Below are 26,560 nucleotides of genomic sequence, written 5' to 3'. Positions count from 1 at the left end.
TACTATTATACAGCGCTCCTGTGTTACTATTATACAGCGCTCCTGTGTTACTATTATACAGCGCTCCTGTGTTACTATTATACAGCGCCCCTGTGTTACTATTATACAGCGCTCCTGTGTTACGATTATACAGCGCCCCTGTGTTACTGTTATACAGCGCCCCTGTGTTACTATTATACAGCGCCCCTGTGTTACTATTATACAGCGCTCCTGTGTTACTGTTATACAGTGCCCCTGTGTTACTGTTATACAGCGCTCCTGTGTTACTATTATACAGCGCCCCTGTGTTACTGTTATACAGCGCCCCTGTGTTACTATTATACAGCGCTCCTGTGTTACTATTATACAGCGCTCCTGTGTTACTATTATACAGCGCTCCTGTGTTACTATTATACAGCGCCCCTGTGTTACTATTATACAGCGCTCCTGTGTTACTATTATACAGCGCCCCTGTGTTACTGTTATACAGCGCCCCTGTGTTACTGTTATACAGCGCCCCTGTGTTACTATTATACAGCGCCCCTGTGTTACTATTATACAGCGCCCCTGTGTTACTATTATACAGCGCTCCTGTGTTACTATTATACAGCGCTCCTGTGTTACTATTATACAGCGCTCCTGTGTTACTATTATACAGCGCTCCTGTGTTACTATTATACAGCGCTCCTGTGTTACTATTATACAGCGCTCCTGTGTTACTATTATACAGCGCTCCTGTGTTACTATTATACAGCGCCCCTGTGTTACTATTATACAGCGCCCCTGTGTTACTATTATACAGCGCCCCTGTGTTACTATTATACAGCGCTCCTGTGTTACTATTATACAGCGCTCCTGTGTTACTATTATACAGCGCTCCTGTGTTACTATTATACAGCGCCCCTGTGTTACTATTATACAGCGCTCCTGTGTTACGATTATACAGCGCCCCTGTGTTACTGTTATACAGCGCCCCTGTGTTACTATTATACAGCGCCCCTGTGTTACTATTATACAGCGCTCCTGTGTTACTGTTATACAGTGCCCCTGTGTTACTGTTATACAGCGCTCCTGTGTTACTGTTATACAGCGCTCCTGTGTTACTATTATACAGCGCTCCTGTGTTACTATTATACAGCGCTCCTGTGTTACTATTATACAGCGCTCCTGTGTTACTGTTATACAGCGCCCCTGTGTTACTATTATACAGCGCCCCTGTGTTACTGTTATACAGCGCCCCTGTGTTACTATTATACAGCGCTCCTGTGTTACTATTATACAGCGCTCCTGTGTTACGGTTATACAGCGCCCCTGTGTTACTGTTATACAGTGCCCCTGTGTTACTGTTATACAGCGCTCCTGTGTTACTGTTATACAGCGCTCCTGTGTTACTATTATACAGCGCTCCTGTGTTACTATTATACAGCGCTCCTGTGTTACTATTATACAGCGCCCCTGTGTTACTATTATACAGCGCTCCTGTGTTACTATTATACAGCGCCCCTGTGTTACTATTATACAGCGCTCCTGTGTTACTGTTATACAGTGCCCCTGTGTTACTGTTATACAGCGCTCCTGTGTTACTGTTATACAGCGCCCCTGTGTTACTATTATACAGCGCTCCTGTGTTACTATTATACAGCGCCCCTGTGTTACTATTATACAGCACTCCTGTGTTACTGTTATACAGCGCCCCTGTGTTACTATTATACAGCGCTCCTGTGTTACTATTATACAGCGCCCCTGTGTTACTATTATACAGCGCCCCTGTGTTACTATTATACAGTGCCCCTGTGTACAGAGTATTACAGGAGAGGAGTGTTATATGATATATATATACATATATAGTGAGGAGCAGAGACCACAGCAGTGCAGAGTATTACAGGAGAGGAGTGTTATATGATTATATATATATAGTGAGGAGCAGAGACCACAGCAGTGCAGAGTATTACAGGAGAGGAGTGTTATATGATTATATATATATATATATAGTGAGGAGCAGAGACCACAGCAGTGCAGAGTATTACAGGAGAGGAGTGTTATATGATTATATATATATATATAGTGAGGAGCAGAGACCACAGCAGTGCAGAGTATTACAGGAGAGGAGTGTTATATGATTATATATATATATATATATAGTGAGGAGCAGAGACCACAGCAGTGCAGAGTATTACAGGAGAGGAGTGTTATATGATATATATATATATATAGTGAGGAGCAGAGACCACAGCAGTGCAGAGTATTACAGGAGAGGAGTGTTATATGATTATATATATATATATAGTGAGGAGCAGAGACCACAGCAGTGCAGAGTATTACAGGAGAGGAGTGTTATATGATTATATATATATATAGTGAGGAGCAGAGACCACAGCAGTGCAGAGTATTACAGGAGAGGAGTGTTATATGATTATATATATATATAGTGAGGAGCAGAGACCACAGCAGTGCAGAGTATTACAGGAGAGGAGTGTTATATGATATATATATATAGTGAGGAGCAGAGACCACAGCAGTGCAGAGTATTACAGGAGAGGAGTGTTATATGATTATATATATATATAGTGAGGAGCAGAGACCACAGCAGTGCAGAGTATTACAGGAGAGGAGTGTTATATGATATATATATATATAGTGAGGAGCAGAGACCACAGTAGTGCAGAGTATTACAGGAGAGGAGTGTTATATGATTATATATATATAGTGAGGAGCAGAGACCACAGCAGTGCAGAGTATTACAGGAGAGGAGTGTTATATGATATATATATATAGTGAGGAGCAGAGACCACAGCAGTGCAGAGTATTACAGGAGAGGAGTGTTATATGATTATATATATAGTGAGGAGCAGAGACCACAGCAGTGCAGAGTATTACAGGAGAGGAGTGTTATATGATTATATATATATAGTGAGGAGCAGAGACCACAGCAGTGCAGAGTATTACAGGAGAGGAGTGTTATATATATATATATATATATATATATATATATATATATATATATATAGTGAGGAGCAGAGACCACAGCAGTGCAGAGTATTACAGGAGAGGAGTGTTATATGATTATATATATATAGTGAGGAGCAGAGACCACAGCAGTGCAGAGTATTACAGGAGAGGAGTGTTATATGATTATATATATATATATATATATAGTGAGGAGCAGAGACCACAGCAGTGCAGAGTATTACAGGAGAGGAGTGTTATATGATTATATATATAGTGAGGAGCAGAGACCACAGCAGTGCAGAGTATTTCCGGATGATGATTATATAGTAGACGTCATTCTTTCTTGGCCTCAGTCTCTGGAGTTTCCCAGTCTCTTCTCTGTCTCTTCTCTTTGTGCCTCTGGCAGTCGTCCAGTAATTCTTACAGTCATTATAGATTGTAGCACATAGAAACGATCCTGCAGCTCTGCTGTCCTTTTATTATCATTCTCTAATTATTATTATATCACATTTAGAGCTGCACTCACTATTCTGCTGTTACATCATGTCTTATCCCCCAGTGCTGCACTCACTATTCTGCAGTTACATCATGTCTTATCCCCCAGAGCTGCACTCACTATTCTGCTGATACATCATGTTTTATCCTCCAGAGCTGCACTCACTATTCTGCTGTTACATCATGTCTTATCCCCCAGAGCTGCACTCACTATTCTGCAGTTACATCATGTCTTATCCTCCAGAGCTGCACTCACTATTCTGCTGTACATCATGTCTTATCCTCCAGAGCTGCACTCACTATTCTGCTGTTACATCATGTCTTATCCTCCAGAGCTACACTCACTATTCTGCTGTTACATCATTTCTTATCCTCCAGAGCTGCACTCACTATTCTGCTGTTACATCATGTCTCATACTCCAGAGCTGCACTCACTATTCTGCTGTTACATCATGTCTTATCCTCCAGAGCTGCACTCACTATTCTGCTGTTACATCCTGTCTTATCCTCCAGAGCTGCACTCACTATTCTGCTGTTACATCATGTCTTATCCTCCAGAGCTGCACTCACTATTCTGCTGTTACATCATGTCTCATACTCCAGAGCTGCACTCACTATTCTGCTGTTGCATCATGTCTTATCCTCCAGAGCTGCACTCACTATTCTGCTGTTACATCCTGTCTTATCCTCCAGAGCTGCACTCACTATTCTGCTGTTACATCCTGTCTTATCCTCCAGTCACCTCCAGAGCTGCACTCACTATTCTGCTGTTACATCGTGTCTTATCCTCCAGTCACCTCCAGAGCTGCACTCACTATTCTGCTGTTACATCGTGTCTTATCCTCCAGTCACCTCCAGAGCTGCACTCACTATTCTGCTGTTACATCTTGTCTTATCCTCCAGTCACCTCCAGAGCTGCACTCACTATTCTGCTGTTACATCGTGTCTTATCCTCCAGTCACCTCCAGAGCTGCACTCACTATTCTGCTGTTACATCGTGTCTTATCCTCCAGTCACCTCCAGAGCTGCACTCACTATTCTGCTGTTACATCGTGTCTTATCCTCCAGTCACCTCCAGAGCTGCACTCACTATTCTGCTGTTACATCATGTCTTATCCTCCACTCACCTCCAGAGCTGCACTCACTATTCTGCGGTTATATCGTGTCTTATCCTCCAGTCACCTCCAGAGCTGTACTATTGAAATCTCCCCCCACAAACACTTTCTGAAGATTATTTGTCTGATAAAAAAACTACAACTCCCATCATGAACAGTGCGGTGATCCCCAGTCTGTGGCTCTCTGGGCATGCTGAGAGTTGTAGTTTTTGCATCTGCTGGAGAACCACAGGTTGGACAATGTGTTAGAATCTGTTAAGGTGAATCAATAAAGTGGGAAAGATTTCCTGATCATCCCAGGTAAGAAGAATCCCTGGCAGCGCCCCCCTGTCCGCAGGTTGTGTGAGGTATTGCAGTAATCCTCATGCTCTTCAGTAGAGCTCAGCTGTAATACCAGACACAACCTATGGAGGAGCGTGGCGCTGCATGTGCATGAAATCAGCCACATCCTCTACAAGCTCTGATATCCCATCATCGGTCCTGAAGGGGTTAACCTGTAAAGCGGAGACTCTGTGACTGCAGGCGGCGGCACGTTCAGGGTTAACTCTCTGGCGATATTTTTACCTTTTGGCGTCATTCTATTCTTCTTTGTCCTTTGGCTGAGACAGACGAGGTGGGACCCGCTTCCTCCTGAGAAGTGAAAGGGCGATGTCGCCCACCCGGCCCCCGACCCCCATTTACTGTAAGGAAACATCTCCACCTTCTCCAGTCCTGGTCAATGTATGGGAGAAACATCCTGACACATTGTAACACTCACAGAGCATTGTCTAGGCTGGATACAATTGTATCACTTCTCAGCTGAGAGCAGGACGAGCTATGTACAATGTATCAGTCTGGAGTCCAGGATGTTTAGCTCACAGAGCATTGTCTAGACTGGATACAATTGTATCACTTCTCAGCTGAGAGCAGGACGAGCTATATACAATGTATCAGTCTGGAGTCCAGGATGTTTAGCTCACAGAGCATTGTCTAGACTGGATACAATTGTATCACTTCTCAGCTGGGAGCAGGACGAGCTATGTACAATGTATCAGTCTGGAGTCCAGGAGGTTTAGCTCACAGAGCATTGTCTAGACTGGATACAATTGTATATACTTCTCAGCTGAGAGCAGGACGAGCTATGTACAATGTATCAGTCTGGAGTCCAGGATGTTTAGCTCACAGAGCATTGTCTAGACTGGATACAATTGTATATACTTCTCAGCTGAGAGCAGGACGAGCTATGTACAATGTATCAGTCTGGAGTCCAGGATGTTTAGCTCACAGAGCATTGTCTAGACTGGATACAATTGTATATACTTCTCAGCTGAGAGCAGGACTAGCTATGTACAATGTATCAGTCTGGGGTCCGGGATGTTTAGCTCACAGAGCATTGTCTAGACTGGATACAATTGTATATACTTCTCAGCTGAGAGCAGGACGAGCTATGTACAATGTATCAGTCTGGGGTCCAGGGTGTTTAGCTCACAGAGCATTGTCTAGACTGGATACAATTGTATCACTTCTCAGCTGACAGCAGGACTAGCTATGTACAATGTATCAGTCTGGGGTCCAGGATATTTAGCTCACAGAGCATTGTCTAGACTGGATACAATTATCACTTCTCAGCTGAGAGCAGGACTATGTACAATGTATCAGTCTGGAGTCCAGGATGTTTAGCTCACAGAGCATTGTCTAGACTGGATACAATTGTATATACTTCTCAGCTGAGAGCAGGACTAGCTATGTACAATGTATCAGTCTGGAGTCCAGGATGTTTAGCTCACAGAGCATTGTCTAGACTGGATACAATTGTATCACTTCTCAGCTGAGAGCAGGACGAGCTATATACAATGTATCAGTCTGGAGTCCAGGATGTTTAGCTCACAGAGCATTGTCTAGACTGGATACAATTGTATCACTTCTCAGCTGGGAGCAGGACGAGCTATGTACAATGTATCAGTCTGGAGTCCAGGAGGTTTAGCTCACAGAGCATTGTCTAGACTGGATACAATTGTATATACTTCTCAGCTGAGAGCAGGACGAGCTATGTACAATGTATCAGTCTGGAGTCCAGGATGTTTAGCTCACAGAGCATTGTCTAGACTGGATACAATTGTATATACTTCTCAGCTGAGAGCAGGACGAGCTATGTACAATGTATCAGTCTGGAGTCCAGGATGTTTAGCTCACAGAGCATTGTCTAGACTGGATACAATTGTATATACTTCTCAGCTGAGAGCAGGACTAGCTATGTACAATGTATCAGTCTGGGGTCCGGGATGTTTAGCTCACAGAGCATTGTCTAGACTGGATACAATTGTATATACTTCTCAGCTGAGAGCAGGACGAGCTATGTACAATGTATCAGTCTGGGGTCCAGGGTGTTTAGCTCACAGAGCATTGTCTAGACTGGATACAATTGTATCACTTCTCAGCTGACAGCAGGACTAGCTATGTACAATGTATCAGTCTGGGGTCCAGGATATTTAGCTCACAGAGCATTGTCTAGACTGGATACAATTATCACTTCTCAGCTGAGAGCAGGACTATGTACAATGTATCAGTCTGGAGTCCAGGATGTTTAGCTCACAGAGCATTGTCTAGACTGGATACAATTGTATATACTTCTCAGCTGAGAGCAGGACTAGCTATGTACAATGTATCAGTCTGGAGTCCAGGATGTTTAGCTCACAGAGCATTGTCTAGACTGGATACAATTGTATCACTTCTCAGCTGAGAGCAGGACGAGCTATATACAATGTATCAGTCTGGAGTCCAGGATGTTTAGCTCACAGAGCATTGTCTAGACTGGATACAATTGTATCACTTCTCAGCTGGGAGCAGGACGAGCTATGTACAATGTATCAGTCTGGAGTCCAGGAGGTTTAGCTCACAGAGCATTGTCTAGACTGGATACAATTGTATATACTTCTCAGCTGAGAGCAGGACGAGCTATGTACAATGTATCAGTCTGGAGTCCAGGATGTTTAGCTCACAGAGCATTGTCTAGACTGGATACAATTGTATATACTTCTCAGCTGAGAGCAGGACGAGCTATGTACAATGTATCAGTCTGGAGTCCAGGATGTTTAGCTCACAGAGCATTGTCTAGACTGGATACAATTGTATATACTTCTCAGCTGAGAGCAGGACTAGCTATGTACAATGTATCAGTCTGGGGTCCGGGATGTTTAGCTCACAGAGCATTGTCTAGACTGGATACAATTGTATATACTTCTCAGCTGAGAGCAGGACGAGCTATGTACAATGTATCAGTCTGGGGTCCAGGGTGTTTAGCTCACAGAGCATTGTCTAGACTGGATACAATTGTATCACTTCTCAGCTGACAGCAGGACTAGCTATGTACAATGTATCAGTCTGGGGTCCAGGATATTTAGCTCACAGAGCATTGTCTAGACTGGATACAATTATCACTTCTCAGCTGAGAGCAGGACTATGTACAATGTATCAGTCTGGAGTCCAGGATGTTTAGCTCACAGAGCATTGTCTAGACTGGATACAATTGTATATACTTCTCAGCTGAGAGCAGGACTAGCTATGTACAATGTATCAGTCTGGAGTCCAGGATGTTTAGCTCACAGAGCATTGTCTAGACTGAATACAATTGTCTTTACTACTATGTGCAGACCAGGAGTGTTTTCATTCACTGACAGCATGCAGAATATTTTAATTAGACAGAATTCAGCGTGCCTCCAGCTGTTGCAAAACTACAACTCCCAGCATGCCCGGGCATACTGGGAGTTGTAGATTTGCAACAGCTGGAGGCACCCTGGTTGGGGTAATTCCGGGATCGGGTGGATACAATGTTTTCCTGTTCTTGGCTTCTTCTCTCTTCCATAATTGGAACCTATAAAACGTTATAATGGGCTCTTGGTTTGTTATTACGGCCCCCCCCCCCCCCCCGGTTCCTCTTTCTTATTCCAGGTGTATTTGCTCAGGGTGTGCGGCGCCCCCCTCAGACCCTCCCTCTGTTATACCTCAATGACTTCCAGTAATGTGATTTCTTACATTTCTTGGCTACAGTTCACACGGGACGGATTCTCAGTTGCTCACATGGTCCTAAATCAGGGTTGGGGAACCAAGGGCCGTATCCACTCTGCAGGGCCGGACCATGTGATTTCAGTAGTTACTAATCTATCTGTCTTGCGCCGTATTTGTATGGCGTGAGACGGTGCCGCCAGATGTTCCCAGCCTATCGCGTTGCGGCTTCCCCCAGAATGCATTGCAAGACCGCGCTGAATGTATGAATGGAATGCATCCAGGAAAAATACCATTGTCGCACACAAAAAAAAACAAAATAAATAAATTAAATTAAATAAATAAATAAATAATAATAAATAAAACATATATATATATATATATATATATATATATTTCTTTTTTCATGGTTTTATTGCAATTTTTCTCTAAATTAAAGGGGTACTCCGGTGGAAAACAATTTTTTTCAAATCAACCGATGCCGGACAAATTTGTAAATAACTACTATTTAAAAATCTTAACCCTTCCAGTACTTATTAGCTGCTCTATGCTCCACAGGATGTTGTGTAGTTCTTTCCAGTCTGACCACAGTGCTCTCTGCTGCCACCTCTGTAAATGTCAGGAACTGTCCGGAGCAGGAGATGTTTGCTATGGCGATTCGCTCCTACTCTGGACAGTTCCTGACATCAACAGAGGTGTCAGCAGAGAGCACTGGGGTCAGACAGAAAAGAACTACACAACTTCCTGTGGAGTATACAGCAGCTGATAAGTACTGGAAGGATTACGATTTTGATATAGAAGAAATTTACAAATCTGTATAACTTTCTGGCACCAGTTCATAAAAATAAAATAAAATAAAATAAAATTACACCAGAGTACCCCTTTAAGTGTGACTTTGCAGTTGAAGCCGTCATTAGCCAGTAAAACTGCGCATTCTGCCCCACCCCATATTTCCCTAGTACCCACTAGAACCAGAGGTACTGGGAAGAGTCCGGTACTGGCCCGCCTGAACTGAGTCTGGAGCAGTAGCAGGCTGGTAGTATTAGGCCAAGAATGCCTGGGGTGCCAGGCTGCCACTGCCATGTTGGTATCTGGATGGTTTTGGAAAAATAATTGGGAATTCTATGCATTTTATTTATTTATTATGAAAACCAATTCTATAGGGCACCCCCATATTTTCCAAAACCATCTAGATACAAACCAAGCAGTAGCAGCCTGGCACTACCAAGATTGGAAAGAGGATTTATTTTGGTCCTTCCCAGCCTTATAGTGCCAGTCTGCTACTGTCCCAGACTCAGTCCATGGTATTTTAGAGTCTAAGCCTCTCCGTACTCAGCTCTGCCCAGTCAGGTGGGTATATAGGGAAGGTTAGCATTATCTGTTTTATGGGCTAACCCTAAGCCCTGGCCTGGTAATGGATAACGTCAATCAGAAGGCTTCCTCTACTAAGCAAAAAAAAAAACAACAACAACACACAAGTTAAAAAACAACAAAAAAAACAACACTTTATTAAAAATATCTACTCTCCTCAGAACCCTTATTCACCATCAAAAAACCCCAAAATAAATAAAATATATATTTTTGGGGTCTGATGTAGTCTAATTTACTTCCATAAAAAAACAAAAACAAAAACACAACAACAACAAATAAAACAATTTAAAAAATAAAAATAAAAAAATAAAAAAACATTTAAAGGGGTACTCCACCCCTTAGACGTCTTATCCCATTTCAAAAGGATAGGGGACCCCCGCAATCTCGGCCACGGTACCCCAGACATCCAGTGCATGGAGTGAACTTCGCTCCCTGCCGGATGACTGGCAAAGTGGGGTGGAGGCTCGTTCCGTCACGGTCACGCCCTCTCAATGCAAGTCTATGGGAGGGGGCGTGACTGACCGTCACGCCCCCTCCCATAGACTTGCATTGAGGGGGATTGGCCGTGACGTCACGAGCCTCCGGCACACCAGGTGCAGCAGGGTGATCCCCAGCAGTCGGACCCCCGCGAGCAGACATCTTATCCCCTATCCTTCGGATAGGGGATAAGATGTCTAGGGGCGGAGTACCCCTTTAACAAAAAGTTCTGCAGAGAAGTTGGAATTATGAGAGGAAAGATCAACTATAGCGCCATCTATGGGCTGCCCAGAATTAGCAGTTGGTATTATGGGGTCTCCTCATCCCCCTATAGGCTGTGACTTTGGCACAATTTGGCGATTGCTCCCGGTGGTGTCGACTGTGTCTGCGGATTCACCCGTTCACCGCGCGCCAGGTTCTGTATGAGGCTCCAGTCGCCATCTTGTTCATTCCTGTATTGTTGTAGCTGCTTTGTTCTTCCTCCAACAAATGTAAAACATTAAACTTTAAACCACATTGATTTCTAAGAAGACTTTGTAATTATTGTGTAAGAGGAGAAAACGATAAGAAAGGAAGTGAAATCTGCAGAATCAACACGAAAGGGATTACACCACATCTTCTGCTGTAACAGTGTGAGAGTGTTATGTATGAGTGTCCAGCAGAATAGTGAGTGCAGCTCTATACAGGATATAACTCAGGATCAGTACAGGATAAGTAATGTAATGTATGTACACAGTAATCTCACCAGCAGAATAGTGAGTACAGCTCTGGGGTATAATACAGGATATAACTCAGGATCAGTACAGGATAAGTAATGTAATGTATGTACACAGTGACCTCACCAGCAGAATAGTGAGTACAGCTCTGGAGTATAATACAGGATATAACTCAGGATCAGTACAGGATAAGTAATGTAATGTATGTACACAGTGACCTCACCAGCAGAATAGTGAGTACAGCTCTGGGGTATAATACAGTATATAACTCAGGATCAGTACAGGATAAGTAATGTAATGTATGTACACAGTGACCTCACCAGCAGAATAGTGAGTACAGCTCTGGAGTATAATACAGTATATAACTCAGGATCAGTACAGGATAAGTAATGTAATGTATGTACACAGTGACCTCACCAGCAGAATAGTGAGTACAGCTCTGGAGTATAATACAGGATATAACTCAGGATCAGTACAGGATAAGTAATGTATGTACACAGTGATCTCACCAGCAGAATAGTGAGTGCAGCTCTGGGGTATAATACAGGATATAACTCAGGATCAGTACAGGATAAGTAATGTAATGTATGTACACAGTGACCTCACCAGCAGAATAGTGAGTACAGCTCTGGAGTATAATACAGGATATAACTCAGGATCAGTACAGGATAAGTAATGTAATGTATGTACACAGTGACCTCACCAGCAGAATAGTGAGTACAGCTCTGGAGTATAATACAGGATATAACTCAGGATCAGTACAGGATAAGTAATGTAATGTATGTACACAGTGACCTCACCAGCAGAATAGTGAGTACAGCTCTGGAGTATAATACAGGATATAACTCAGGATCAGTACAGGATAAGTAATGTAATGTATGTACACAGTGACCTCACCAGCAGAATAGTGAGTGCAGCTCCAGGATATAATACAGGATGTATCCCCTGCTCTGTATATTGATGTATATGATATCTGTATTAGACGCTGATCTTCTCCTTTGTTCTCCCTCAGGTTCTCTCTCACAATCTCTGTACGTTGCTGAACGTTCCGCATGATCCGGTGGCTCTGGAGGAACATTTCCGGGATGATGATGAGGGTCCCGTGTCCAACCAGGGTTACATGCCGTACCTGAATAAATTCATCCTGGATAAGGTGAGATGATCCAGAATATTATAATAATGCACCCAGTGTGGTCAGAGGGGGATCTGCCTGTAGGATATTTAGGTTTTCTTGCTACTAAAGGATTTTACCAGTTCTATTATGATTTTAAAAATCTTCATTTTTTCATGTACACTTTACAAGATCTCTGCTTGCTGTCACTGAATGGAGGTCCATTGCAGGACGCGGTGTGTCTGCTAAACATTATCAGGACAGATGGGGAAAAAAATATTAAAGAGGATTAACGAAGCGCTCCGAGAATTTTATTTCTTCTTCTATAGTGCAGCATAGTCTATTATTATAGAATAATGAAGAGGTTCTTGTGTATGCCTTGTGCTTACCTGTTTTAGCTGATGTGGCAGGCACAAGGTGCTTCAGCCATACTGATTTGAAACCTTATCACAGAAAGGATTTCCTATTGTTGTCTACATGTCCCATTAATTATCTGGCTTTGCAGAGAGATGGGTGTGGAGTCTGATCACTGCAGTTCGCCTAATGTTTTTTTTTTTACTCAAAGTTGATTTTACCAGAAAGAGAAGAGCTGGGACTCTTATGTATCAGACAGGTGAGGATGCCCCTTTATGGTTTCCCAGTCACCATGGTGTGACCCCCTGATTACTTATTAGAAAGCTTTCACCAACAGGGGTGATGGTGGTTGTAGGGTCTATTTGAGGTTATTATCTGTAGTGGAGGGCCCCTTTAATCTTCAGCACCTGGGTTGTTAGGAGACATTGATACCAGGATTATCTTGTTCCTCTGTGTCATTTAATATGAGATTTACCTGTCCCAGGGATCAGCAAACAATGGAACAATTACCAGGAACACAGAGAAAACCCCTCAAATCTCTGCCAGGTATCGTTGCGGGGATCGGTGTTAGAATGTGTCCCCTCTCCCAAACTAATATTTACAGAAAATTATTCAGATAAGAACAATGGATCAGATAATAATGGATCAGATAATAATGGATCAGATAATAATGGATCAGATAAAAATGGATCAGATAATAATGGATCAGATATAACAATGGATGAGATATAATAATGGATCAGATAATAATGGATCAGATAATAATGGATCAGATAATAATGGATCAGATAATAATGGATCAGATAATAATGGATCAGATAATAATGGATCAGATATAACAATGGATCAGATATAATAATGGATCAGATAATAACAATGGATCAGATAATAATGGATCAGATAATAATGGATCAGATATAACAATGGAACAGATATAACAATGGATCAGATATAATAATGGATCAGATATAATAATGGATCAGATAATAATGGATCAGATGATAACAATGGATCAGATAATAATGGATCAGATAATAATGGATCAGATATAATAATGGATCAGATAATAATGGATCAGATGATAACAATGGATCAGATGATAACAATGGATCAGATAATAATGGATCAGATAATAATGGATCAGATAATAATGGATCAGATAATAATGGATCAGATAATAATGGATCAGATATAACAATGGATCAGATATAACAATGGATCAGATATAATAATGGATCAGATAATAATGGATCAGATAATAATGGATCAGATATAACAATGGATCAGATATAACAATGGATCAGATATAATAATGGATCAGATAATAATGGATCAGATGATAACAATGGATCAGATAATAACCATGGATCAGATAATAATGGATCAGATATAACAATGTATCAGATGATGATAATGGATCAGATATAGCAATGGATCAGATGATAACAATGGATCAGATAATAATGGATCAGATGTAACAATGGATCAGATATAACAATGAATCAGATATAACAATGGATAAGATATAACAAAGGATCAGATATAACAATGGATCAGATATAACAAAGGATCAGATATAACAATGGATCAGATGATAATAATGGATCAGATATAACAATGGATCAGATGATAATAATGGATCAGATATAACAATGGATCAGATGATAATAATGGATCAGATATAACAATGAATCAGATATAACAATGGATCAGATATAACAAAGGATCAGATATAACAAAGGATCAGAAGACAGCAGTTCCCATCCTCCATGTTCTTCCTTCCCTCGCTCTTCTTATTCTTTACAATTTTCCCAGTGATTCATTGTTAGAATATATAAGATGTTCCTGTCTGTCATACATGGTGTCACCCTGAGACAGCCCAGCATGGCAGACGGGATCCTCCCTGACCTCTATTCTACACAATGAGGAAGTAAGAAACGAAGGCCGTTATATTATAATGACCATGATCTATATATATACTGAGCGGATCACGTGGCACCCAGGATACTGTGATTGTGACATCAGTCTGGACCAAGTAAAGTAGAGTGTGCAGGAGAGAAAGCATGAGAGACAAGGAGGGTGTGCAGGAGAGAAAGCATGAGAGACAAGGGGGGTGTGCAGGAGAGAAAGCATGAGAGACAAGGGGGTGTGCAGGAGAGAAAGCATGAGAGACAAGGGGGGGGTGCAGGAGAGAAAGCATGAGAGACAAGGAGGGTGTGCAGGAGAGAAAGCATGAGAGACAAGGGGGGTGTGCAGGAGAGAAAGCATGAGAGACAAGGGGGGTGTGCAGGAGAGAAAGCATGAGAGACAAGGGGGGTGTGCAGGAGAGAAAGCATGAGAGACAAGGGGGGTGTGCAGGAGAGAAAGCATGAGAGACAAGGAGGGTGTGCAGGAGAGAAAGCATGAGAGACAAGGGGGGGGGGGGTGCAGGAGAGAAAGCATGAGAGACAAGGAGGGTGTGCAGGAGAGAAAGTATGAGAGACAAAGAGGGTGTGCAGGAGAGAAAGCATGAGAGACAAGGGGGGTGTGCAGGAGAGAAAGCATGAGAGACAAGGGGGGTGTGCAGGAGAGAAAGCATGAGAGACAAGGAGGGTGTGCAGGAGAGAAAGCATGAGAGACAAGGGGGTGTGCAGGAGAGAAAGCATGAGAGACAAGGAGGGTGTGCAGGAGAGAAAGCATGAGAGACAAGGGGTGTGTGCAGGAGAGAAAGCATGAGAGACAAGGGGGGGGGGTGCAGGAGAGAAAGCATGAGAGACAAGGGGGGGTGCAGGAGAGAAAGCATGAGAGACAAGGGGGTGTGCAGGAGAGAAAGCATGAGAGACAAGGAGGGTGTGCAGGAGAGAAAGCATGAGAGACAAGGAGGGTGTGCAGGAGAGAAAGCATGAGAGACAAGGAGGGTGTGCAGGAGAGAAAGCATGAGAGACAAGGGGGGGTGCAGGAGAGAAAGCATGAGAGACAAGGAGGGTGTGCAGGAGAGAAAGCATGAGAGACAAGGGGGGGGGGGGTGCAGGAGAGAAAGCATGAGAGACAAGGGGGGGGTGCAGGAGAGAAAGCATGAGAGACAAGGAGGGTGTGCAGGAGAGAAAGCATGAGAGACAAGGAGGGTGTGCAGGAGAGAAAGCATGAGAGACAAGGGGGGTGTGCAGGAGAGAAAGCATGAGAGACAAGGGGGGTGTGCAGGAGAGAAAGCATGAGAGACAAGGGTGTGTGTGCAGGAGAGAAAGCATGAGAGACAAGGGGGGTGCAGGAAAGAGAGCATGAGAGACAAGGAGGGTGTGCAGGAGAGAAAGCATGAGAGACAAGGGGTGTGTGCAGGAGAGAAAGCATGAGAGACAGGGGGGGGGGGGTGCAGGAGAGAAAGCATGAGAGACAAGGGGGGGTGCAGGAGAGAAAGCATGAGACAAGGGGGGTGTGCAGGAGAGAAAGCATGAGAGACATGGAGGGTGTGCAGGAGAGAAAGCATGAGAGACAAGGGGGTGTGCAGGAGAGAAAACATGAGAGACAAGGAGGGTGCAGGACAGAAAGCATGAGAGACAAGGGGTGTGTGCAGGAGAGAAAGCATGAGAGACAAGGAGGGTGCAGGACAGAAAGCATGAGAGACAAGGGGGGTGTGCAGGAGAGAAAGCATGAGAGACAAGGGGGGTGTGCAGGAGAGAAAGCATGAGAGACAAGGGGGGGTGCAGGAGAGAAAGCATGAGAGACAAGGGGGTGTGCAGGAGAGAAAGCATGAGAGACAAGGGGGGGGGGGTGCAGGAGAGAAAGCATGAGAGACAAGGGGGGTGTGCAGGAGAGAAAGCATGAGAGACAAGGGGGGTGTGCAGGAGAGAAAGCATGAGAGACAAGGGGGGTGTGCAGGAGAGAAAGCATGAGAGACAAGGGGGGTGTGCAGGAGAGAAAGCATGAGAGACAAGGGGGTGTGCAGGAGAGAAAGCATGAGAGACAAGGGGGGTGTGCAGGAGAGAAAGCATGAGAGACAAGGGGGTGTGCAGGAGAGAAAGCATGAGAGACAAGGGGGGGGGTGCAGGAGAGAAAGCATGAGAGACATGGAGGGTGTGCAGGAGAGAAAGCATGAGAGACAAGGGGGGGTGTGCAGGAGAGAAAGCATGAGAGACATGGGGGGTGTGCAGGAGAGAAAGCATGAGAGACATGGAGGGTGTGCAGGAGAGAAAGCATGAGAGACAAGGGGGGGGGGTGCAGGAGAGAAAGCATGAGAGACAAGGGGGGGTGTGCAGGAGAGAAAGCATGAAAGACAAGGGGGTGTGCAGGAGAGAAAGCATGAGAGACAAGGGGGTGTGCAGGAGAGAAAGCATGAGAGACAAGGGGGGTGTGCAGGAGAGAAAGCATGAAAGACAAGGAGGGTGTGCAGGAGAGAAAGCATGAGAGACAAGGGGGTGTGCAGGAGAGAAAGCATGAGAGACAAGGGGGGTGTGCAGGAGAGAAAGCATGAGAGACAAGGGGGGTGTGCAGGAGAGAAAGCATGAGAGACAAGGGGGGTGTGCAGGAGAGAAAGCATGAGAGACAAGGGGGTGTGCAGGAGAGAAAGCATGAGAGACAAGGGGGGTGTGCAGGAGAGAAAGCATGAGAGACAAGGGGGGTGTGCAGGAGAGAAAGCATGAGAGACAAGGGGGGTGTGCAGGAGAGAAAGCATGAGAGACAAGGGGGGTGTGCAGGAGAGAAAGCATGAGAGACAAGGGGGGTGTGCAGCTGCCGTTTTTCGATACATTCAGGGGATGAGATCCATTGTAGTCTCAGACCTCCCCCATTGTAACGTCCCATTCACACGTTCAGGATTTTGGGGAGGATCAGCTGCGAATTCGGCTGTGTTATCAGGACTAGGTCAGCCTGGACGAACAATGGACATCTCCATTCACTGACAGCAAGCGGATCTTTTCTTTCTGCAGTGATTTACATTGGACAAACCCTTTAAACATCGTCACCTCTGGACCCTGTATAGCGTTATCTGCATTTGGTGTAAAGTCATTTTTGCAACATTATGGACATGAAATGACACATTGTGACGAAAAGGCTCAATGCAATAGACGAGGGAATTACAGAATGGATTACATCTAGAGCAGTGGTCTCAAACTGTGGCCCTCCAGATGTTGCAAAACTTCAACACCCAGCATGCCCGGACAGCCAACGGCTGTCCGGGCATGCTGGGAGTTGAAGTTTTGCAACAGCTGGAGGCACACTGGTTGGGAAAGACTGCTTTAGATTGCCATGAGGGCATGCTGGGAGTTGAAGTTTTGCAACAGCTGGAGGCACACTGGTTGGGAAAGACTACTTTGGATTCTGCAGTTTGACTTTGTCCTAGGCCCAGTGAGGTCATAGGGTGAATCTATGGGGCTCCTGGGAGTTGAGGTTTTGCAACATCTGGAGGGCCACAGTTTGAGACCACTGCTGTAGAGGAGTCTGACAGCAAGTGCTCAGTTTACCTCCAGCGCCACCACTGGTGAAATGAAGAATTGCACAGCTCTCTGGAATCAATATGCGGCCTATGATGACTTTGGGGGCTTGTTAGGGAGACCCCCACCTGTCTATGGTGGCGCCAGGACAGCTCAGAGGTTCCTGCATCATAACGGATTTACGTTAGTCACCGACCCAGAAATATCTAAAGGAAACGGGTGAATCAGAATCGCAGATCGGAACGTCTGGTGACTAAGAGCAGAAGAACAATGGAGGCCGCTGAGAGGAAGAGAAGAAGAAAAAACCAATACAGGGAATCAAGGGCTACAGGATCAACATAGGGAGAAGAACATATAACTCAGGATCAGCACAGGATCAGTAATATCCAGAGCAGGAGAGGTTTGCTATGGAAATTTGCTTCTGCTCTGGACAGTTCCTGACACGGACAGAGGTGGCAGCAGAGAGCACTGTGTCTGACTGGAAAGACTACATGACTTCCTCCAGGATATACAGCAGCTGATCAGTACTGGAAAGACTACATGACTTCCTCCAGGATATACAGCAGCTGATAAGTACTGGAAAGACTACATGACTCCTCCAGGACATACAGCAGCTGATCAGTACTGGAAAGACTACATGACTCCTCCAGGACATACAGCAGCTGATAAGTACTGGAAAGACTACATGACTCCTCCAGGACATACAGCAGCTTATCAGTACTGGAAAGACTACATGACTCCTCCAGGACATACAGCAGCTGATAAGTACTGGAAAGACTACATGACTCCTCCAGGACATACAGCAGCTTATCAGTACTGGAAAGACTACATGACTTCCTCCAGGACATACAGCAGCTGATCAGTACTGGAAAGACTACATGACTCCTCCAGGACATACAGCAGCTGATAAGTACTGGAAAGACTACATGACTCCTCCAGGACATACAGCAGCTTATCAGTACTGGAAAGACTACATGACTCCTCCAGGACATACAGCAGCTGATAAGTACTGGAAAGACTACATGACTCCTCCAGGACATACAGCAGCTTATCAGTACTGGAAAGACTACATGACTTCCTCCAGGATATACAGCAGCTGATAAGTACTGGAAAGACTACATGACTCCTCCAGGACATACAGCAGCTGATAAGTACTGGAAAGACTACATGACTCCTCCAGGACATACAGCAGCTGATCAGTACTGGAAAGACTACATGACTTCCTCCAGGACATACAGCAGCTGATAAGTACTGGAAAGACTACATGACTTCCTCCAGGACATACAGCAGCTGATCAGTACTGGAAAGACTACATGACTTCCTCCAGGATATACAGCAGCTGATCAGTACTGGAAAGACTACATGACTCCTCCAGGGTATACAGCAGCTGATAAGTACTGGAAAGACTACATGACTTCCTCCAGGACATACAGCAGCTGATAAGTACTAGAAAGACTACATGACTCCTCCAGAAAATACAGCAGCTGATCAGTACTGGAAAGACTACATGACTCCTCCAGGATATACAGCAGCTGATAAGTACTGGAAAGACTACATGACTCCTCCAGGGTATACAGAAGCTGATAAGTACTGGAAAGATAACATGACTCCTCCAGGATATACAGCAGCTGATAAGTACTGGAAAGACTATATGACTTCCACCAGGACATACAGCAGCTGATCAGTACTGGAAAGACTACATGACTCCTCCAGAAAATACAGCAGCTGATAAGTACTGGAAAGACTACATGACTCCTCCAGAAAATACAGCAGCTGATCAGTACTGGAAAGACTACATGACTTCCTCCAGAACATACAGCAGCTGATCAGTACTGGAAAGACATCATGACTCCTGCAGGACATACAGCAGCTGATCAGTACTGGAAAGACTACATGACTCCTCCAGAACATACAGCAGCTGATCAGTACTGGAAAGACTACATGACTCCTCCAGGACATACAGCAGCTAATCAGTACTGGAAAGACTACATGACTTCCTCCAGGACATACAGCAGCTGATAAGTACTGGAAAGACTACATGACTCCTCCAGGACATACAGCAGCTGATCAGTACTGGAAAGACTAAATGACTCCTCCAGGACATACAGCAGCTGATCAGTACTGGAAAGACTACATGACTCCTCCTGGACATACAGCAGCTGATAAGTACTGGAAAGACTACATGACTCCTCCAGGACATACAGCAGCTGATAAGTACTGGAAAGACTACATGACTCCTCCAGGACTTAGAGCAGCTGATAAGTACTGGAAAGACTACATGACTCCTCCAGGACATACAGCAGCTTATAAGTACTGGAAAGACTACATGACTCCCCCAGGGTATACAGCAGCTGATCAGTACTGGAAAGACTACATGACTCCTCCAGGATATACAGCAGCTGATCAGTACTGGAAAGACTACATGACTCCTCCAGAACATACAGCAGCTGATCAGTACTGGGAAGACTAGTATGGCCAACGACTCTCCGGGCATGCTGGGAGTTGTAGTTCTGCAACAGCTGGAGGCATTCTGGTTGGAAACCCTGATTTCTGGGATAACATTTCTGCCCCAGTTGCTGTGGATCCAGATTACCATGATAAAGCCGGAGATGCTGCGATTACCCCCCCCCCCCTCCGCCCCCCCCCCCTCCATGCCCCCCGCCCGGCCTGCTGTGAGCCCCTCCCCCATTTATGAAACCTCGGCCAAGATTCTTGTTTTTCACAGATGCAAATGAATTATTGATCTTGCAGACAAGCAAATGGGGCGAGTGAACAGGGGGCTCATTGTGACCCCGGGGGGACGGGCAGACGGGGGTCCTGGCCCCGAGCCCAGAAAAACAACTTCATCTTATAACATGAATCTCCCAGGGATGAAGAATGGCGACTCGTGTAACTAGAAAGGAGCGCGGAATACAGATGAAGATAAAGGCCCCCCCAGAACGGGCTCCTCAGCTGCTGACATTGGGCAATGCTTTTTTAACCCCTTAGGTGACACAGACAATGGGAAACCTCACGCATTGGAGTCATGCAACCTTGGCACCAATAGCTATCAAGCCCCGAAATCTTCATATACTATATAACTTCTAAGGCCCACCCCGTACCTATCAGGGAAACATTGGTGCTCAGTTTGTCGTATACAGAGCACTAAACCCCCCTGCACTGACAGAGTTACATGATAAAAATCTGTTTCTCTGAAGCCACCACCAGGGGGAGCTCACTGCATACTGATTATACATAAGACTCAATGATAAATCTGTATGCAATGAGCTCCCCCTGGTGGTGGCTGCAGGCAGATGAAAAGTTATCATCCAGCTAATAAAGTCCTCATGTTATGTTACCCAAACACATAGTCTGTAAGGTGAAAAATAGGCTGGTCGCAACGGGGTTAAAAAATAGATCCAACACTCTGCACTGATTCCTTCTTAAAGGGGTACAAAGGGGTATACAAAGGATATACAAAGGATAGGGGATAAGATGTCTGATCGCGGGCGGCCCACCACTGGGGACCCCTGCAATCCCCCCTGCAGCAGCCCAGAGCTAAGTTTTCTCCGAGGCTGATGATGGAAGGTGCAGGGGATGGGCCATTGTGATCTCACAGTCCGCCCCCTTGTGATGTCATGCCCCACCCCCGCAATACAAGTCTATGGGAGGGGGCATGAAGCCCCTTCCATAGACTTGCATTGAGGGGGGCGGACGTGACGTCAAGAGCCCGGCCCCTCCTCCGCCCATCATCAGCCTCGAGAGAAAACTTAGCTCTGGGCTGCTGAGGTACCGGCTGCTGCAGGGGGGATTGCGGGGGTCCCCAGTGGCGGGCCCCCCGCAATCAGACATCTTATCCCCTATCCTTTGGAGTAACCCTTCAATATATCCGTATAAAGGTTGGGTCTCAGATTGTTGTGCACAGAGCTCTAAACTCCCTGCATAGACGTAGAAGAAATACACAATAAAATTCTGTTAGTCTGAAGCCATCACTAGGGGGAGCTCACTGCATACTGATTATACATTGAACTGAATGATAAATCTGTATACAGTGGAGTCTGCATGCAGATAACATTCTGAGCAGACAAAAAGAAAAAAAAAACAGTCATTAAAATCGGTTGGTTACTAAGGGGTTAACAAAATAGACCCACAAATCTGCATTGATTCATTATTAATATACCTGTATAGAGGTTGGAGTTCAGTTTGTTGTATACAAAGTTCTTAACCTTCTGCACAACTATAGAGTAACATGATAAAATCCTGTTTGTCTGAAGCCACCACCAGGGGGAGCTCACTGCATACTGATTATACATTAGACTCAATGATAAATCTGTATAGTCAGCTCCCCCTAGTGTTGGCTGCTGCAGACAAAAAAAAAAGAAGAACTGACTGCCTTGATGTGTTCTCAGTGCTGCCATCTCTTGTCATTCCTTACAACAGTGGTCTCCAGCTGTTGCAAAACTACAACTCCCAGCATGCCCGGACAGCCAACGGCTGGTATTTGTAGTTTTGCAACAGCAGGAGAGTCACTGAATGTGTTGGCCACTTAATGACTTATACGGTTATACGGCCGTACTATCGCTCACGGGTACAGGGGTCTTCTAGGCCGGGGGCTGGAATTGTTTTACACTTTGGGATACAAATTTTGTACCGAATATTTACGATATTTTTTTCCCTTTTTTTTTTTAAGGTCCAAGGAGAATTTGACAAGGTGGAGTTCTACAGGATGTGCTGGACTCTGTGCGCCAAGAAGCACCTGGTGCGGAGTTCCCTGTGCATCAGCGAGGACAGCGCCTTCAAGGTCTGGACCATCTTCAACTTCCTGGCCGACGACAAGTATCCGCTCACCTTGGTCCCCGAGGAGGTAAGAGGCTGGGGGGGGGGGGGGGGTGGGGGGGGGGCGGCTATGTTTCTGTTTTGCTTTTGTTTGTCGCTCACATTTATAACGCTGTAAAGTTTTATGCTTCGTCTGTAAATATTTTTATGAATCTGCGCCGGGTGGTGACTCCATTCCTGGCCAGAGCTGCTCCACCAGAGTCACGGAGGTGGCGGCACAATTATTGTTAATAATAATAATAATAATAATAATAATCATAGTAATGATAAGTAAAAGTTAGTTCGGTTTTTTATTTTTTTATTGCTTCCTCCAGAGCTGCCTTCACATTTCTGCTTATGTCCATTAACCAATATGCAGCGCACTGTCTGCTGTATGTCTATTGGACTTGTTACATCTGCTGCATTGTCTATTGGACTTGTTACATCTGCTGCATTGTCTATTGGACTTGTTACATCTGCTGCATTGTCTATTGGACTTGTTACATCTGCTGCATTGTCTATTGGACTTGTTACATCTGCTGCATTGTCTATTGGACTTGTTTCTTCTGCTGCATTGTCTAAGTTTTATGCTTCATCTGTAAATATTTTTATGAATCTGCGCCGGGTGGTGACTCCATTCCTGGCCAGAGCTGCTCCACCAGAGTCACGGAGGTGGCGGCACAATTCTTGTTAATAATAATAATAATCATAGTAATAATAAGTAAAAGTTAGTTCGTTTTTTTATTTTTTTATTGCTTCCTCCAGAGCTGCCTTCACATTTCTGCTTATGTCCATTAACCAATATGCAGTGCACTGTCTGCTGTATGTCTATTGGACTTGTTATGTCTGCTGCATTGTCTATTGGACTTGTTATGTCTGCTGCATTGTCTATTGGACTTGTTATGTCTTATGCATTGTGTATTGGACTTGTTACATCTGCTGCATTGTGTATTGGACTTGTTACATCTGCTGCATTGTCTATTGGACTTGTTACATCTGCTGCATTGTCTATTGGACTTGTTTGTTCTGCTGCATTGTCTATTGGACTTGTTACATCTGCTGCATTGTGTATTGGACTTGTTACATCTGCTGTATGTCTATTTGACTTGTTACATCTGCTGCATTGTCTATTGGACTTGTTACATCTGCTGCATTGTCTATTTGACTTGTTACATCTGCTGCATTGTCTATTGGACTTGTTACATCTGCTGCATTGTCTATTGGACTTGTTTCTACTGCTGCATTGTCTATTGGACTTGTTATGTCTGCTGCATTGTGTATTGGACTTGTTACATCTGCTGCATTGTGTATTGGACTTGTTATGTCTGCTGCATTGTCTATTGGACTTCTTACATCTGCTGCATTGTCTATTGGATTTGTTACATCTGCTGCATTGTGTATTGGACTTGTTACGTCTGCTGCATTGTGTATTGGACTTGTTATGTCTGCTGCATTGTCTATTGGACTTGTTTCTTCTGCTGCATTGTCTATTGGATTTGTTACATCTGCTGCATTGTCTATTGGACTTGTTATGTCTGCTGCATTGTCTATTGAACTTGTTAAATCTGCTGCATTGTCTATTGGACTTGTTACATCTGCTGCATTGTCTATCGGACTTGTTATGTCTGCTGTATGTCTATTGGACTTGTTATGTCTGCTGCATTGTCTATTGGACTTGTTATGTCTGCTGCATTGTCTATTGGACTTGTTACATCTGCTGCATTGTCTATTGGACTTGCTACATCCGCTGCATTGTCTATTGGACTTGTTATGTCTGCTGCATTGTCTATTGGACTTGTTACATCTGCTGCATTGTCTATTGGACTTGTTACATCTGCTGCATTGTCTATCGGACTTGTTATGTCTGCTGCATTGTCTATTGGACTTGTTATGTCTGCTGCATTGTCTATTGGACTTGTTACATCTGCTGCATTGTCTATTGGACTTGCTACATCCGCTGCATTGTCTATTGGACTTGTTATGTCTGCTGCATTGTCTATTGGACTTGTTACATCTGCTGCATTGTCTATTGGACTTGTTATGTCTGCTGCATTGTCTATTGGACTTGTTTCTTCTGCTGCATTGTCTATTGGACTTGTTACATCTGCTGCATTGTCTATTGGACTTGTTATGTCTTATGCATTGTGTATTGGACTTGTTACATCTGCTACATTGTCTATTTGACTTGTTAAATCTGCTGCATTGTCTATTGGACTTGTTATGTCTGCTGAATTGTCTATTGGACTTGTTATGTCTGCTGCATTGTCTATTGGACTTGTTACATCTGCTGCATTGTCTATTGGACTTGTTATGTCTGCTGCATTGTCTATTGGATTTGTTACATCTGCTGCATTGTCTATTGGACTTGTTATGTCTGCTGCATTGTCTATTGGACTTGTTAAATCTGCTGCATTGTCTATTGGACTTGTTAAATCTGCTGCATTGTCTATTGGACTTGAAGTCCACCTTCTGTCACATGACCAGCTCAGGCTTTGGCTTTCACCTCTATGCTTTACACTACAACTCTGATTTATTAGGAGTTTCTACCTTCTTCTGTTGCAGGCAGATACCAGGTTCTCACTGCACTTATATATGGTTGTTTTCAGCTGTAAAGTATGGAGGATATAGCGCTCTATATATCACACACCTGATGTACACCGAGGGGAAAGAGGAAGTGCCCGATCTGTGCAGAATGTTTTATTACTTGGAGTTTTAACCAACTTCTCATCCCAGCTGAACGTTTCCTATCTATAGTCACCTATAATGACAGGAAGGTTTCACAGATGAGTTGCCTTTGGTGACGCACTAGGTTATGCTGCCCCCACTATGATCACTGTAGGGATGGTATTGGGCAGGTGATGGGCAGTACCTGGTTTCCTCCAGACATGATGCTGCCCCCACTATGATCACTGTAGGGATGGTATTGGGCAGGTGATGGGCAGTGCCTGGTTTCCCCCAGACATGATGCTGCCCCCACCATGATCACTGTAGGGATGGTATTGGGCAGGTAATGGGCAGTGCTTGGTTTCCCTCAGACATGATGCTGCCCCCACCATGATCACTGTAGGGATGGTATTGGGCAGGTGATGGGCAGTGCCTGGTTTCCCCCAGACATGATGCTGCCCCCACCATGATCACTGTAGGGATGGTATTGGGCAGGTGATGGGCAGTACCTGGTTTCCCCCAGACATGATGCTGCCCCCACCATGATCACTGTAGGGATGGTATTGGGCAGGTGATGGCAGTACCTGGTTTCCTCCAGACATGATGCTGCCCCCACCATGATCACTGTAGGGATGGTATTGGGCAGTACCTGGTTTCCTCCAAACATGATGCGGCCCCCACCATGATCACTGTAGGGATGGTATTGGGCAGGTGATGGGCAGTACCTGGTTTCCCCCAGACATGATGCTGCCCCCACCATGATCACTGTAGGGATGGTATTGGGCAGGTGATGGGCAGTACCTGGTTTCCTCCAGACATGATGCTGCTCCCACCATGATCACTGTAGGGATGGTATTGGGCAGTACCTGGTTTCCTCCAGACATGATGCTGCCCCCACCATGATCACTGTAGGGATGGTATTGGGCAGGTGATGGGCAGTTCCTGGTTTCCCCCAGACATGATGCTGCCCCCACTATGATCACTGTAGGGATGGTATTGGGCAGGTGATGGGCAGTGCCTGGTTTCCCCCAGACATGATGCTGCCCCCACCATGATCACTGTAGGGATGGTATTGGGCAGGTGATGGGCAGTGCCTGGTTTCCCCCAGACATGATGCTGCCCCCACCATGATCACTGTAGGGATGGTAT

At 44.8% G+C, this 26,560-nt stretch overlaps 1 protein-coding gene across 1 annotated transcript in view; it reads left to right on the top strand.

The window, feature by feature from the left end:
* Positions 1 to 26,560, top strand: part of SWAP70 (switching B cell complex subunit SWAP70) — a 64,640-nt gene that overhangs the window by 16,099 nt on the left and 21,981 nt on the right. The window contains exons 2-3 of the mRNA XM_056528000.1: positions 12,096 to 12,236; positions 22,623 to 22,796. Coding sequence (XP_056383975.1) covers positions 12,096 to 12,236; positions 22,623 to 22,796 — 315 coding nt within the window. The remainder of the gene's footprint in view (positions 1 to 12,095; positions 12,237 to 22,622; positions 22,797 to 26,560) is intronic.

Source organism: Hyla sarda, chromosome 6 (assembly GCF_029499605.1).
Source record: "Hyla sarda isolate aHylSar1 chromosome 6, aHylSar1.hap1, whole genome shotgun sequence".
NCBI classification, from domain to species: domain Eukaryota; kingdom Metazoa; phylum Chordata; class Amphibia; order Anura; family Hylidae; genus Hyla; species Hyla sarda.
The sequence above is the reverse complement of the archived record's forward strand: the minus strand, read 5'-3'. Positions and strand labels throughout refer to the sequence as shown.